The sequence below is a fragment of the Alternaria ethzedia genome (genome assembly GCF_023757985.1).
Source record: "Alternaria ethzedia strain BMP 0044 chromosome Unknown scaffold_53, whole genome shotgun sequence".
Classification (NCBI taxonomy): Eukaryota; Fungi; Ascomycota; class Dothideomycetes; order Pleosporales; family Pleosporaceae; genus Alternaria; species Alternaria ethzedia.
The window spans coordinates 132,514-144,426 of record NW_026056246.1 but is presented as its reverse complement, the minus strand read 5'-3'; the positions used below and the strand labels follow the sequence as shown (position 1 = coordinate 144,426).

The 11,913-nt window shown below is 51.4% G+C and overlaps 5 protein-coding genes across 5 annotated transcripts; all 5 read right to left on the bottom strand.

Moving 5' to 3' along the window:
* Positions 1 to 1,327: 1,327 nt before the first annotated feature.
* On the bottom strand, positions 1,328 to 3,108 carry J4E87_010672 (uncharacterized protein; the record flags this gene model as incomplete). Its single annotated transcript, XM_049382243.1, has 2 exons — positions 1,328 to 2,572; positions 2,638 to 3,108. The coding sequence occupies 2 exons, from the start codon at positions 3,106 to 3,108 to the stop codon at positions 1,328 to 1,330; spliced, it is 1,716 nt and encodes a 571-aa protein (XP_049228067.1).
* A 560-nt stretch (positions 3,109 to 3,668) lies between these two features.
* On the bottom strand, positions 3,669 to 6,885 carry J4E87_010671 (uncharacterized protein; the record flags this gene model as incomplete). Its single annotated transcript, XM_049382242.1, has 2 exons — positions 3,669 to 6,763; positions 6,861 to 6,885. The coding sequence occupies 2 exons, from the start codon at positions 6,883 to 6,885 to the stop codon at positions 3,669 to 3,671; spliced, it is 3,120 nt and encodes a 1,039-aa protein (XP_049228066.1).
* Positions 6,886 to 7,875: 990 nt separating this feature from the next.
* J4E87_010670 (uncharacterized protein) lies at positions 7,876 to 8,637 on the bottom strand (the record flags this gene model as incomplete). Its single annotated transcript, XM_049382241.1, has 2 exons — positions 7,876 to 8,580; positions 8,629 to 8,637. The coding sequence occupies 2 exons, from the start codon at positions 8,635 to 8,637 to the stop codon at positions 7,876 to 7,878; spliced, it is 714 nt and encodes a 237-aa protein (XP_049228065.1).
* Positions 8,638 to 10,103: 1,466 nt separating this feature from the next.
* Positions 10,104 to 10,779, bottom strand: J4E87_010669 (uncharacterized protein; the record flags this gene model as incomplete). The annotated part of the gene is made up of 3 exons (XM_049382240.1): positions 10,104 to 10,126; positions 10,212 to 10,589; positions 10,773 to 10,779. 3 exons carry the CDS (start codon positions 10,777 to 10,779, stop codon positions 10,104 to 10,106), a joined length of 408 nt encoding a protein of 135 aa, XP_049228064.1.
* A 121-nt stretch (positions 10,780 to 10,900) lies between these two features.
* J4E87_010668 (uncharacterized protein) lies at positions 10,901 to 11,902 on the bottom strand (the record flags this gene model as incomplete). The annotated part of the gene is made up of 2 exons (XM_049382239.1): positions 10,901 to 11,486; positions 11,793 to 11,902. 2 exons carry the CDS (start codon positions 11,900 to 11,902, stop codon positions 10,901 to 10,903), a joined length of 696 nt encoding a protein of 231 aa, XP_049228063.1.
* Positions 11,903 to 11,913: the final 11 nt, after the last annotated feature.

Here is an 11,913-nt window from a genome sequence, read left to right as displayed (position 1 = left end):
GTAGAGGGTTATAGAATATACTTAATTCTAGATTAATACTTAGTAAATATAAGAAAGAGAAGATAGTTTACGTACGTAAAGATAATATAGATCTAGTAGTAGAATAATAGCGCTACTAAGAATAATATACTTTTACACTACTACTTAATTTTTATAAGTTTATAGAATATATTATTCTTAGTGTAGAGTAAAGAGAGCTATAAGTGTAGAGTATTATTTCTAATACCTAGGTATCTATAGAAGAGTAGAATTTATACTAATATTAGTGTTACTAGTTTATATTATAATATAGATAAAACGTAGTTTAATAGATAGACTAGAAAAGAAGAATATATTAGACTTAAGGTAAAATCTATATATCTTATACTATATAATATAAAAAGCTATAGCTCTAGAAGCTATAATAAAGTTATAGAGTATTCTAGTATTATATATAATATTACTTTATACGTAATATTATCTTATATATAATATTAGCTTATACGCAGCGTTAGCTTATACGTAATAGAGTTAACTCTAATAGAAGATAGTATTATTTATAAATAATTTAAGATAATAAAAAAGCTATTATATATAATAGTATTATTAGTAAAAAAAAATTTATTAGTAAAATATAAAATAGTATATAAGATAGTATTATTTATAAATTATTATATATTTAAAAATTATTTTAGATAGTAAAGAAGCTATTATAGAAAATAGTATTATTAGTAAATATTTCTTTACTACTAAAGTATAAGATACTATATAAAATAATATATAACATAGTATATAAGATAGTTTTATTTATAGATTATTTATTATTTATAGATTATTTATTATTTATAGATTATATAAAGTTCTACTATAGAATAAAGTTTCTAAATATATATAGAACTTTCTACTAAAAATACTTTATCTAGATATATCTAAAATAGAGTTAAGTATAGAGTTCTATATATAGACTATATATTCTAAATAGACTTTATTTAGATTTCTAACTATAGTAAAATACTTTTATCTAGTATAAGCTAAGTATATATAGCGCTATAAGTAGAGTAATTAAATATACTTTTAGAGTTAGCTTAAGCTATAATTCTAGTACTAAATAGATAGATATATAGACTAGATTCTATAAAATTTAATAGCAAAAGTTTTAAATCTAATAAAGTTAGGTAGGCCTTAAACTTCGCGTTACGTAGAGCGTACGCACGCCTAGCACTATTACAAGTAACTAGAGTAGAAGCAAGTTCGTAATAAAAGCAACGTTACAGCGACATAACCTCTGCGTCTTGTGTCTTTCTTGTCTATATCTAATGTACTCTGCCTTCTAACCTTCGCGCTGCATCTACTTCCTCTCCGAGCCCGACTCCTTCACTCGTACCCTCACCTCCATACTATCAACCGGCTTCGCCGTAACCTGATGCGTCGAGAACATCACGCTCTTCGTCTTCGCCTTGCCATTCCCCTCAACCTTTACCTCACCCTTCTCATCCAAATCCAGCTCCCCAAGCCCTTGCTTAACAAAGTCAAAGTGCCGCGCAACGCAAGCAATAATGATCTTCGTCTCCAGGTTCGCGAGCTCAGAACCCGTGCAACGACGCGGGCCGCGCTCGTAGGGCCGGAAGCTGCTTTCGGGGATCTGCTTACCGGCGTCGCCGAGCCAGCGCTCGGGCTTGAAGTCGTTGCGGGTGGAGCCGAAGATCTTGGGGTGGCGCTGGATGGTGTATGCGCGGGGTGTTACGCAGAGGCCGTCGATGGGGAGGGTGTCGCCGTTGGGAAGAGTGAGCATGGTGTTTGATGCGGGTGGAGCGATGCGCGCGGTCGTACCGGGTGGGTGGAGTCGTAAGGTTTCTTTGATCAGCGCATCGGTGTAGGGCAGACGGCTCAAGAGTGACCCAGCGTCGGGGCTTCGTAGCGCTTTCACGACGGCGGAAGGGTGAGTGTCGGAACCAAAGACGTTGTCGAGCTCTTCGTTGAGAGCTTGCGCAGCGAAGGGATGTGTATGCAGCTCGTAGAAAGCCCATTGCAGAAGGATGGATGTCGTGTCATGGCCGGCGAAGAGGAAGCCGCGTAAGGTGTCGCTGGTTTGTTGGAGGATTTGCGGTGTCAGTCGGTTGATGCCGTGGAGGCTGAGGGTTGCGACGCTCTTGTTCTGTGTCTTCGTGTCGATGTCACCCGAAAGCAAAGCCTTGTGCTGCTCCTTGATCTTGGCTTTGAGAATGCAGTCCAGATGCTTGTCTTTCGCGCGGATCTCTCGCTCGTTGGCAGAGAAGTAGCCGCGCCATCCGACCCCACCAAACGGGCGTTTGTTGAAGGCCTGTGAGAGGGCGCGGTACGTAAGCAGGACTTCGGATTGCTTCCCGTCGATTTGCGCGTTGAGATCCATGTCGAAGGTTACTATTCCAATGATGTCAAAGACAAGGTTCGTGGTGTAGGCGTCGAGACGAAAGGTTTCGCCGGTCGCGGCCTTCTGCTTCATGAGCTCGATGAAAGTCTCAGATTTGTCCAGAATGACGTCGACCAAACCAAGGAGATGGCTAGGTTGGAAGCCCGGGCGTATACGCTTGTACAGCGCGTTCCATTCCTCGCCCTATAGCTCACCGTCAGTTTCTTTACCGTCGCCCACAACTCTACACCTGCTCACACACTACTTACATCGGTAGTAACCAAAGACCTTGAGCCAACCAGGGGTGCTATTTGCTGGATAGACGGATGCTTGGGCATGCTAGTCCGGAACGCTTTGTTCGGCTTGGTGACTTGTTCCGCGACATCGTTGTCCAGGATGAAGAGCACTGGGAACTTCTCAATCGGGCGGAAGTCGACGAGCAAAACCGGGGGAAATCCAAGCTTCTCAGCTTGCTCGAATAGCATCTCATCGAAAGCGCGTCGAGGATCACCCTCAGCTGCAATCTTCTCAACCCATGGCCAATGGCCTCGGACGGGATCTGCTGGCTCGGGTTGCGGAAAGTGCGAATACTGCCTGAGGTCGAGGGGCTTTGCTTTGGTGAACTTTCGCACGAGGTAGGTCAAGGCGAGCGGGATTACCGCAAGTAGTATTAACCTCCATCGGAACAGGTCATTCAATCGTTCGACGTTCGGCGACGAAAGCAAGTCCAGTAGCGCCATCTTTACCTCCAGAGATTTGGGGAGAGCTCGAAAGAATGGCCAGAAAACTGAGGGAAGCCCCTCATCTTGCGTGCGACAAGCAACGCGATGAGGCCACCGGTTCTACCGCGGCAAGCCATCGTGTCAGCGGCGCATTCCACCTATTGCGTACGTCTTGGCGATGGTATGAAGCCTTTCGGAGTGTTGTCGGTCATGGCAGCTGCATCGATGTGGCAGGTGATCATCTGATTAGATGCGATCAGATTAGATTAGACCGGGATCACCCGCAGCTGATTCGTTCATAGCTCCTCCACGCTGCAAGATGCGCAAAACTCTGCGCCTTGGCTGGGCGGACGACAAGCTTCGTTCAGCTAGTACGAGTGGTATGTCGAGACTTTGCGCGATATCGTGACATGATGCCAAGATGAAGTAACCGGCGTGGAGATGGGTGTTGAGACATGAAGGTGAGTGAAGGTGTGGCGCAGGCAGGTGGGGGAGGCAAGTGGGGCACGGTGCAAGCAGAACGCGTGCGCGTCATTTGGGTGTAGACTCTTTTGCTCTTCTATAGTATCTACCTTTACCTACTCAAACACGTCGGTAGCGAACCTCTCATTCCTGAGCCCCTCAAACCACTCCCTCGCCTTCGCGTCATCCGCCTCCCGTCCCTCCTTCTCCTTCAACCGCTCCTTCGCGATCCGAATCAGCGTCTCCTGCACGCCGTCGCCCACGCCGCGCGAGCCGCATACAAAGAGCTTCGCGCCCGCCTCGAACTGCTCGATGACGTCGGCGCGGTCGTGGTAGACACGGTCTTGGACGTACTTGCAGCCAAGCGACTCGTCTGCCTTGCGCGAGAAGGCGAGGCGGAGTGAGACGGCACCCATGTCTTCCCAACGCTTGAGGAGATCGGCATACATGAGATCCGTGGTCGGCGAGCGGCAACCGTAGAAGAGGATGGCGGGCGCTAGCTTGCGGCCGGCAGCGATTTGGGCGGCGCGCTCTTGGATGAAGCCGCGGAAGGGGGCTATACCGGTGCCGGCTGCCATCATGATAACAGGGACGCTCTTGGAGTCCTTGGGCAGGTGGAAGGCCTTGTGCGATGGGCGCACGCTGACATGCAGCCTATCGCCTGGCGCAAGGTTCGCGAGGTAGTTGGTAGCTACACCCACGTATTGGCCTTGACCGCTGAGGGCGGTACCCTTGACAACGGAGTATGTGAGGGTGACGTTGTTCGGGTTCCACAGAGGCGACGACGAGATGGAATATTGGCGCACGCGCATTGGTGGCTGCATCTTCAAGAAGACGCCGAGTGGCAGCTTGGTCGAGGGGAAGCGCTCGAGCAGATCCAGGACCGAAACACGTTTGGCGGTGATCTCGGAGCTGAAGTCTTCATCCGCGAGACGCGCCAGCTCCTTCTTCTCAGTCTCGTCGCGTGTGGTTTCAACAAGCGCAAGCACATTACGCTTGCTGGCAGGCTGAGCGAGTTCTACGTACGCGCCAAGGACATCGATGGCACTGACGGGTGTATCTGTAGGAAGCGTGGTGGGGCCAGCTGAGGAGATGGTGAGCATTGAATCCCAGCTCAACCCGAAGTGTCGCATCGCGCGCTGGATGTTCTCCTTGGGGTTCAATGGCAGAAGAGCCAAGTAGTCGCCCGCTGAGTACGTCATGTCCGAGGGGAGGCTGATCTCGATGTGTCTCTTCTGCCCGGCGTCTCCGCCGGACAGGACTTCGATCTCCTCCACACGAGCCTCACGAACATCTTGACGGAGCGTAGACGACCTGGGAGCGGTGACTTCGACGTCTAGTGTTGTCTCCAACGAGCCTTCGCCATCGGCCTCTGACGATCCGTACTTCTCGCGCATGGCAGGCCACAATACTTGGTCCTCCCAGGTCTCAAAGTCGGTGAAGATGTCTCCTGATGAAGCGTCGGTGCTGCCCATCGAAACCATCTTAGTCGCGCCTCTTTCTTCGAGCGTAGCGTCGAGGTACTTGGGGATCTTGTGGAATGTCTTCGCCCAGTCCTTGTGACCGCATCCGAAGACGGCATACGAGACATTCTCCAGCTCCTTGCCCTTGAGAGTACCGATCCAGTTGACAAAGTGTGCGGCGTTATCGGTAGGCGCACCCTCGTAGGATGCGGTGATGATGACAACGGGCTTGTCGGTGGGGATGCTCTCGCGCACCGCATCCAGAGTGTCCACAACTTCCGCGTTGAAGCCATGGTTTGCGGCGTCGCCAGCGAGACGGTTAGCAAGCGCTTCGCACGTTCCGGTGTTGGAGCCGTAGTAGATGGCCATAGGCTTGCCCTTGGTGGTCTTCTCCTTCCTGACAACGGGTGCCCCATTCGCCGGAGGAGGGTCGTTGAGCGTAGCCGATGCCAGCGAGCGCTCGAGCGATGTCGCGGAGACTCCATTGCGGAGATGCGCGCGCATGTAGAAGTCTTTGGGCTTGATCGTGAGTGTCTGCTTGATCTGGAGTTGGTACGACGCGTCTTCCATGGTGAAGTTGAAGTTCTGGAGAAGAATCGCAAGCACCAAAAGGGCCTCTTGCCAGGCGAACGGCCTTCCAATGCAGGCTCGCATGCCGTTGCCAAAGGGCTTCCAGCAGTTGGGGAACTCTTTGTTGCGGCGCTCAAACTCAGCATCAAGCATTCGCTCAGGTCGGAACTCTTCGGCATCTTCACCATACGCGACCGGATCGCGGTGGACCATCGGGAACAACGCAACGAGAGGAACGCCCGCCTTGACTGCATACTTTCCTCCAATCGTGGTGTCTTCTTTGGCAGTCATTCCGACCGAAGGCGCGGTAGGTTGAAGACGAAGAGCCTCGCGGAGCACAGCGTTCAAGTAGGGAAGCTTCGTCAAGTGATCAACAGTAATCGGACCCTTGCCAATCACATCATCGACTTCTTGTTGCGCCTTCTCATACGCCTGAGGGTTCTTGAGAAGATAGTAGAAGGTGAACGATAGCAAGCCCGATGTTGTCTCATGGCCAGCAATCAAGAAGGTGATCATGTTGTCAATAACGTTCTCGTCCGTCATCTTCTTGCCAGTCTTGGAGTCAACACCGTTCAACATGCCGTTCAGTAGGTCTTTCTTGTCGGTCGGGTTCTCTCTCCTCGTCTTAATGACGTCCAGACTGGTCTTGCGGAGCAGTTCGATGTCTTTCCAGTACTTTTGCGACTCGGCGCCGTAGAACATCTGCGAGATGGGGTCTCGCCTTGCGCGGTCTCCGCTGGTCTTGAGGAAGTCGGCCATGGCATCAACGAACGGGTGCATCTTTTGGTAATAGTAGGAGTTGAAACGGTAGTCCATGGCGCAAAGGGCGATGGTGTCGAGAGTCAGCCGGGTGAAGTCGTCCGTGACGTGTATGGTGTGCTCAGGGCCGTGTCTTGCCCACTTCATGACGAGCTGCGACGCAATGTCGTGCATCTCGTTGAACATGTTGCGAATGGCGAGCGGGCCGAGTTGAGGAAGCAGAACGCGATGCGCAATACCCCAGTTCTCTTCTTGTGGTCCGTAGGATGTGAACAAGCCATCGTGGACACCGTTGCGGACCTGTTCTAGTGATGCCGCTATGATCTTCGAGAACCGCTCCTCGTTACAGATCTCGTCCATGTGAGCTTGGTTTGCGATGACGACACGCTCGCCGCCAAGGTAGAACTTCCATATCGGGCCTGCACTCATTAGCTCTCGGCTCGCAGATTCGCATCTAAACTCAGTCCTTGTGCAAGGAGTGAACAGCAAGGTAGGTATAACAAGAGAATTACTAACCGTACTTCAGTGTCAGATTACACATAGACTGTATGGGATTTGTGGCATCGATGTCTGTGATGTTGCCAACGATGGGCAGGCCAGGAGGGCCGGGGATGGGTTCAAGCTCCGCCATGTTGAGGTACAAATAATAAAAGGAAGAAGGTGCAAGTCCAAAAAATCAAAGTAAACGCTCGTTGGTTGTTGAAGTCGATGTGTTGACCGTTCGTCGTGGCCGGACAGCCCGCTCTATCTATAATGTATCAGAAGAAATTCAGTCATGCCACGTCGTTTGCATAATGACGCACTGAAACGAACTGGACTCTTTCGCGCGCTCCGAATGCTACCTCCTGGACGCGTTGGGACCACTTTCGCTGCTTGTCGAGCAAGATGCCTCGGTCGTCGTTGCGAAATGCGAGCACGCTGATTTGTCGGTTCCGTTTTGGGCAAGTCGCCGTGTCGGAGGTTTTCACGTCGGGGGCGGGTGAATTGCGTCGGCCGAGCTAGAGGCTGAAGCACATGCAAATCCGCTGGACACGCGAGATGAGACGAGAATAGGCCCTGGGCGAGATGCGAAGTGTTGATGGGGCTTAAGAAGGTGCAGCTTGCGAGTGTAAATGCAACGCAATGCCTGGAGGACCGACTTGGCATTGGGTTCGCTTTCATTGGCTTGCGGGGACAAAGCGGTGGGATGATGCGCGTGGACCAAAGTCATCCGCTGGCATTCCGGCGATCAGGGTTTACGAGGGTTGACCACAACTTCGCAATGAGGACTTTATTGATCTCGTGAGGACGGTCTTGGGGTGGTAATCTTTCATAATCGAGCATTCATCATATCTAGGTATCATACAGCAAATCGAGCGGCGGAGGTTGTTGTACTACAAGACAACCTCACCATGTCCTCATCCTCGAACCCTCAAAAAGCAAACACGCTATACAATCTAGATAGTCGGCGCGTTTCCTGAAGTCAATGATTCGAGTGTCGTCATGTTGCGCCATGTTGGACAAGGACGCAGCTCTCCTGGACGATCGTCAATTACAGGCGCATCACCAGCGCAGCGAAAGCCCCAAACGCCATTCCTGGTGTCGACAGCGACCACCTCCCAGCACCGGCCTGCATATTCTCGAAGGGGCTACCGTTGCCGTTGGCCGGCGGAGGGTCTGTCTCTTCCGACCCCGATGCCGACGATGTCTGCGTAAAGGAGGCGCCTGGTGTCGGCACCGGAGCGGAAGGCTGGGCAGAGGGGCTAGGCGACGAGATCGTGGACACGGGCGTGCCACCAGCCACAGTCGACGTGATGATGCTGCCGGTGCTAATCTGCGTCGGGCCCATGACTATAGGCACGATTATCTGCAGCGTGTTGCCGTCGCCATCGGTCGACGTCTTTGTTATGGTCGTGCTGATTGCGCTGGTCAAATCAGCGCCGGCGTCGTCATGTTCGTCGGTTTGGGTCGTGGTGGTGGGCTTGGGTGCAGCGGGCGCGGGCTTGGTTGTCGGGGCTGCGTGCGTGGGTTTCGGAGGGTCGGCTGCGGCGGTGCTCGACACAGCAGCGTAGGCGTCTTCCACCACCTCAGCTGGTATCGTGCAGCCGATGGCATCGCAGTAGAGTTCCAGCGGTCCGAGGACGAGTTCGATGTCCGATTCGTCGGCTTTGCATGAGGATACCGCGCACGCGACTGCGCTGGAGAGGTACGAGGTGCTGCTCTCGCTGGTTTGACATATACCTGGAGCCACATCAGTCTGTGTCGCGGTGAAGTATAATAGTGTTGAACTCACACTTCCTATAACTGCAGCCATCGTCTGTGTTTCCGAAGCAGTCCCGCCAACACTGGGGGAGACTCTGCAGCCACCAGTCGCGATGCGCATTCACACCCAGCGCGAAGACCTGCGCGAACACCAGCCATATCCCAATAGACGCCCACATGATCATACAGTTCGTAACGAGCGACGGAGGTGAGTGTAGTGAGGCAAGACAACCTCAGGACTGCCGCCGCAGCCTTAAGGAGACGTCCACCCCTCTGCGCCTACCACTCTCGCGTCTGTACTCGGGGATGTCGCATGGCGAGTGGCGTCTGCACCCTTTCCAGATCACCGTCAGCCGGAGCCAACCAGTTGCGTGGCATGGATCGTCGCCGTCATCGTGTTTCCCCCGCTTGTGTTTCAGGTCGGGTGCACATCCAGGCGAGGGGGGAACTCTGCTCGCCTGGCTTCTCACTCGCGTCGCAGACACGCATTGCAACATCATGCCTTATGATCGATTATCACTATTCATGGAGTGTCACTGCCGTACGGCCTCTCAACACCCAATATTTGCGGCGTTCTCGATTGCGACATGATGTGCGTCGAGGCTGAGGGTGGCGACTTCTGCACCGTTGTTTTTACTCGTATCGACAACTCCAGCTGTCAATATTTCGATAAGGCGTCGTTGCGGTGGAGCTGGAGAGTTGATCACTTACCCCATAGTATTTCACCTCACGTACAGCAAGATGTCATACGGGAATACGACATCCCCGGCTATGCTACCGCTCAAAGCGTTGTCCCTGATGGCATTTGCGGTAGCTGAAGTCAAAAGTGGCCTCACGGACCTCCTGGTGTCCAGTCATTACACACGTCAATATCTTCTCCTGAAGGAACGATCGCGACGATTTCACCAGACTTGATACTTTCGACTTCAACCAGCGCTCCGATGGCTTTCATACAAACAAGGAGAAGAGGCACGTCTGCGGGTGTGTACTTCAAGTTGAGTAGCAGACATTGCTCATTCAGCAAAAAGCAGGCCTGACATGGCACTTTTTGTGTCGTAATCCATCGCGCCGTTTATGCGACAACGTCAAATACACTCCTGGGTTATTTCAATCGTGATAGCATTGCATCCTGTTGACATTGGTATCTCTCGCTCAAATCTTCTATTCTATATCGTTCCTATTTTACTAGATTCGTGGTTCTTAGCAGTCCATCCAATGCAACTACATTACCTCATCCCTTCGTCCTCAGCCTCCTCGTCACGAAATCCGGAGGCGCCGGTCTAACAGCCCTCTTAAAAACCTCTTCCCACAAGTTATCGAGCCTATCTTTCGTCTGCAAATACTCTTCCTGCCTCACCCAAACAGCATACTCAATCACCCTCAAAAACGTCCTTTCACCTCCCAGCAGAGCATGTCTACTCAGCTGAAGTGGCACAGCCCAGTGCTCCAAATTCACCCAATCGTGAACCAGGAACTTGTACGCCGTGTGCACCGCTACCGCAACAAGCGTTGCGTCACTCAACTCTGGTCGGTAAAACGATCTGGAGGTGGGGTAGGGTATAGGTACAGTAGTGATAAGTCCACTTTCATCCTCATTCTCGTCTGAGATCGCGTATTCATACTTACGCTCGTCTTCACGCTGGGACGTGGATGAAGACGCGATGCGATAGCGGAGTAGTAGACATAAAGTGAGGGGGATGGTATCTGGACTGGCGTGATCAGCAGAGGTAAATTCCATGTTGAGGAATTGGAGCAGGCCTTGGCACACGGTTGTCATGAATTGCGTGGGGCGTAGAGCGTCGCTGTTGGGGTTGATGTGTGCGAGCTCACCATCACGCGTGGAAGGTGACTGGAGCATAGACTCTACGTCGTCGAGCGGGGCGTGTATGATGAATGTGCTGAGACGAGCGAGAAAGGGTGCGGTGTAAGGCTGAGGCGGGACGAGGTAGTGTTCGACCATGTTGAAAGACGCTTGTGGAGCCATGTCGATCCAAGCGCGGGTGTCTTGTTAGCAAAGGCTGTCAGTCACTACGTGCACATTAGAAAGAGAACGAGAGTAGAATAGAACGCATTTCTTGAGGGCATACACAAGTCGTGTTGTGAAAGCAGGGTTGTGAATCTGCATTATGGCAATGAGTACTATTGACTAAGGTGTATCAAGCCTGCTGGCTGTGACAATGTTCTCACAACACATCTTGGCTCTGTGCTGTCTCAATGTCGCGCGAGGGAGCGCTTGCAAGACACCTAATCATGATCAGATCCTAGTTATATTGTCACTACATCGAGTCTCGATATCCAAGAGTGCGTTCCATCTATCACATGAAAACGTCATCCTGATCTTCGAGCAACATCCCCCAGACAATCTCGAACCTACCCACAAACTCCTTAAAGTCAGCCTCATGCACCCACGTCCTAAAGTCCAGATCCTTCAAGAACGCGATCTCAGCGCCCTGAATATCTGCGTATTGCCTACCCATGACGTCGGCCCACGCCTTCGGCGATACCCTACTGTCGCAAAGATTCCCATACGCAGTCTTGATAGCTGCAGCAAGTCTGAGACTCTCCTCGTGCGTCTGCGAGTTGCATATCCCATCGCGGGTCAAGACCCTAAACTTCAGAAGGAGGAAAAGCGCGCAAGGGATCACGTCCTTACTCACCGCCCATCTTTGACTTCCGTTTCTTAGCCAGTTTGACACGCGCGTACAAGTTCTGGTCATCAGGTAGCCGGGCTCGATTCGTAGATCGGATGGGTTGATAAGGGTGAGAAGGGCTCTGAGGTCGGCTTCAGTTGCGGCGGACATGATGTTGTATAAGAGATCTGGGGGTACACTGGTGATGAAGCCTGCGAGTTTGGTCAGGTCGTCGTCTAGGTAGTATTGCGTGATGTCTGCGGTGGGCACACTGCCTGGATTTGTGCGCGGGGTATATGGAGGCGAGGTTCGCATGGTTGAAAGTTCCCCAGTATGGTAGTGACCTGTCGCTATGTGGTAAGACTGTACAATATGTGAATGAATTCGGAGAATGGAACTTGTTACGTGCTTTGGGGATTATCTACTCTACTCTAGTACTTTGGAAAGACCTTGTGGCGCCTAAGCTCATTGTATATCGAACCAGTTCGCGGGTATGCACAGTGCATTCTGGTCCATTCGTTCGTTGAACGAGACGACGATGCCCGTCATTAGTGGAGATGCTGAGCCCCATAGCTACCTGTGCCTGTCTTCCTCCTTGTCGCTCGCTGTTGTTTCGCGAAGGCATTCTTTGGATTCACCAGTTTGAGGATTGGCGCCTTGATATTGCGCTCGTACCCTGGCCTGCATGGTGCTGGTTG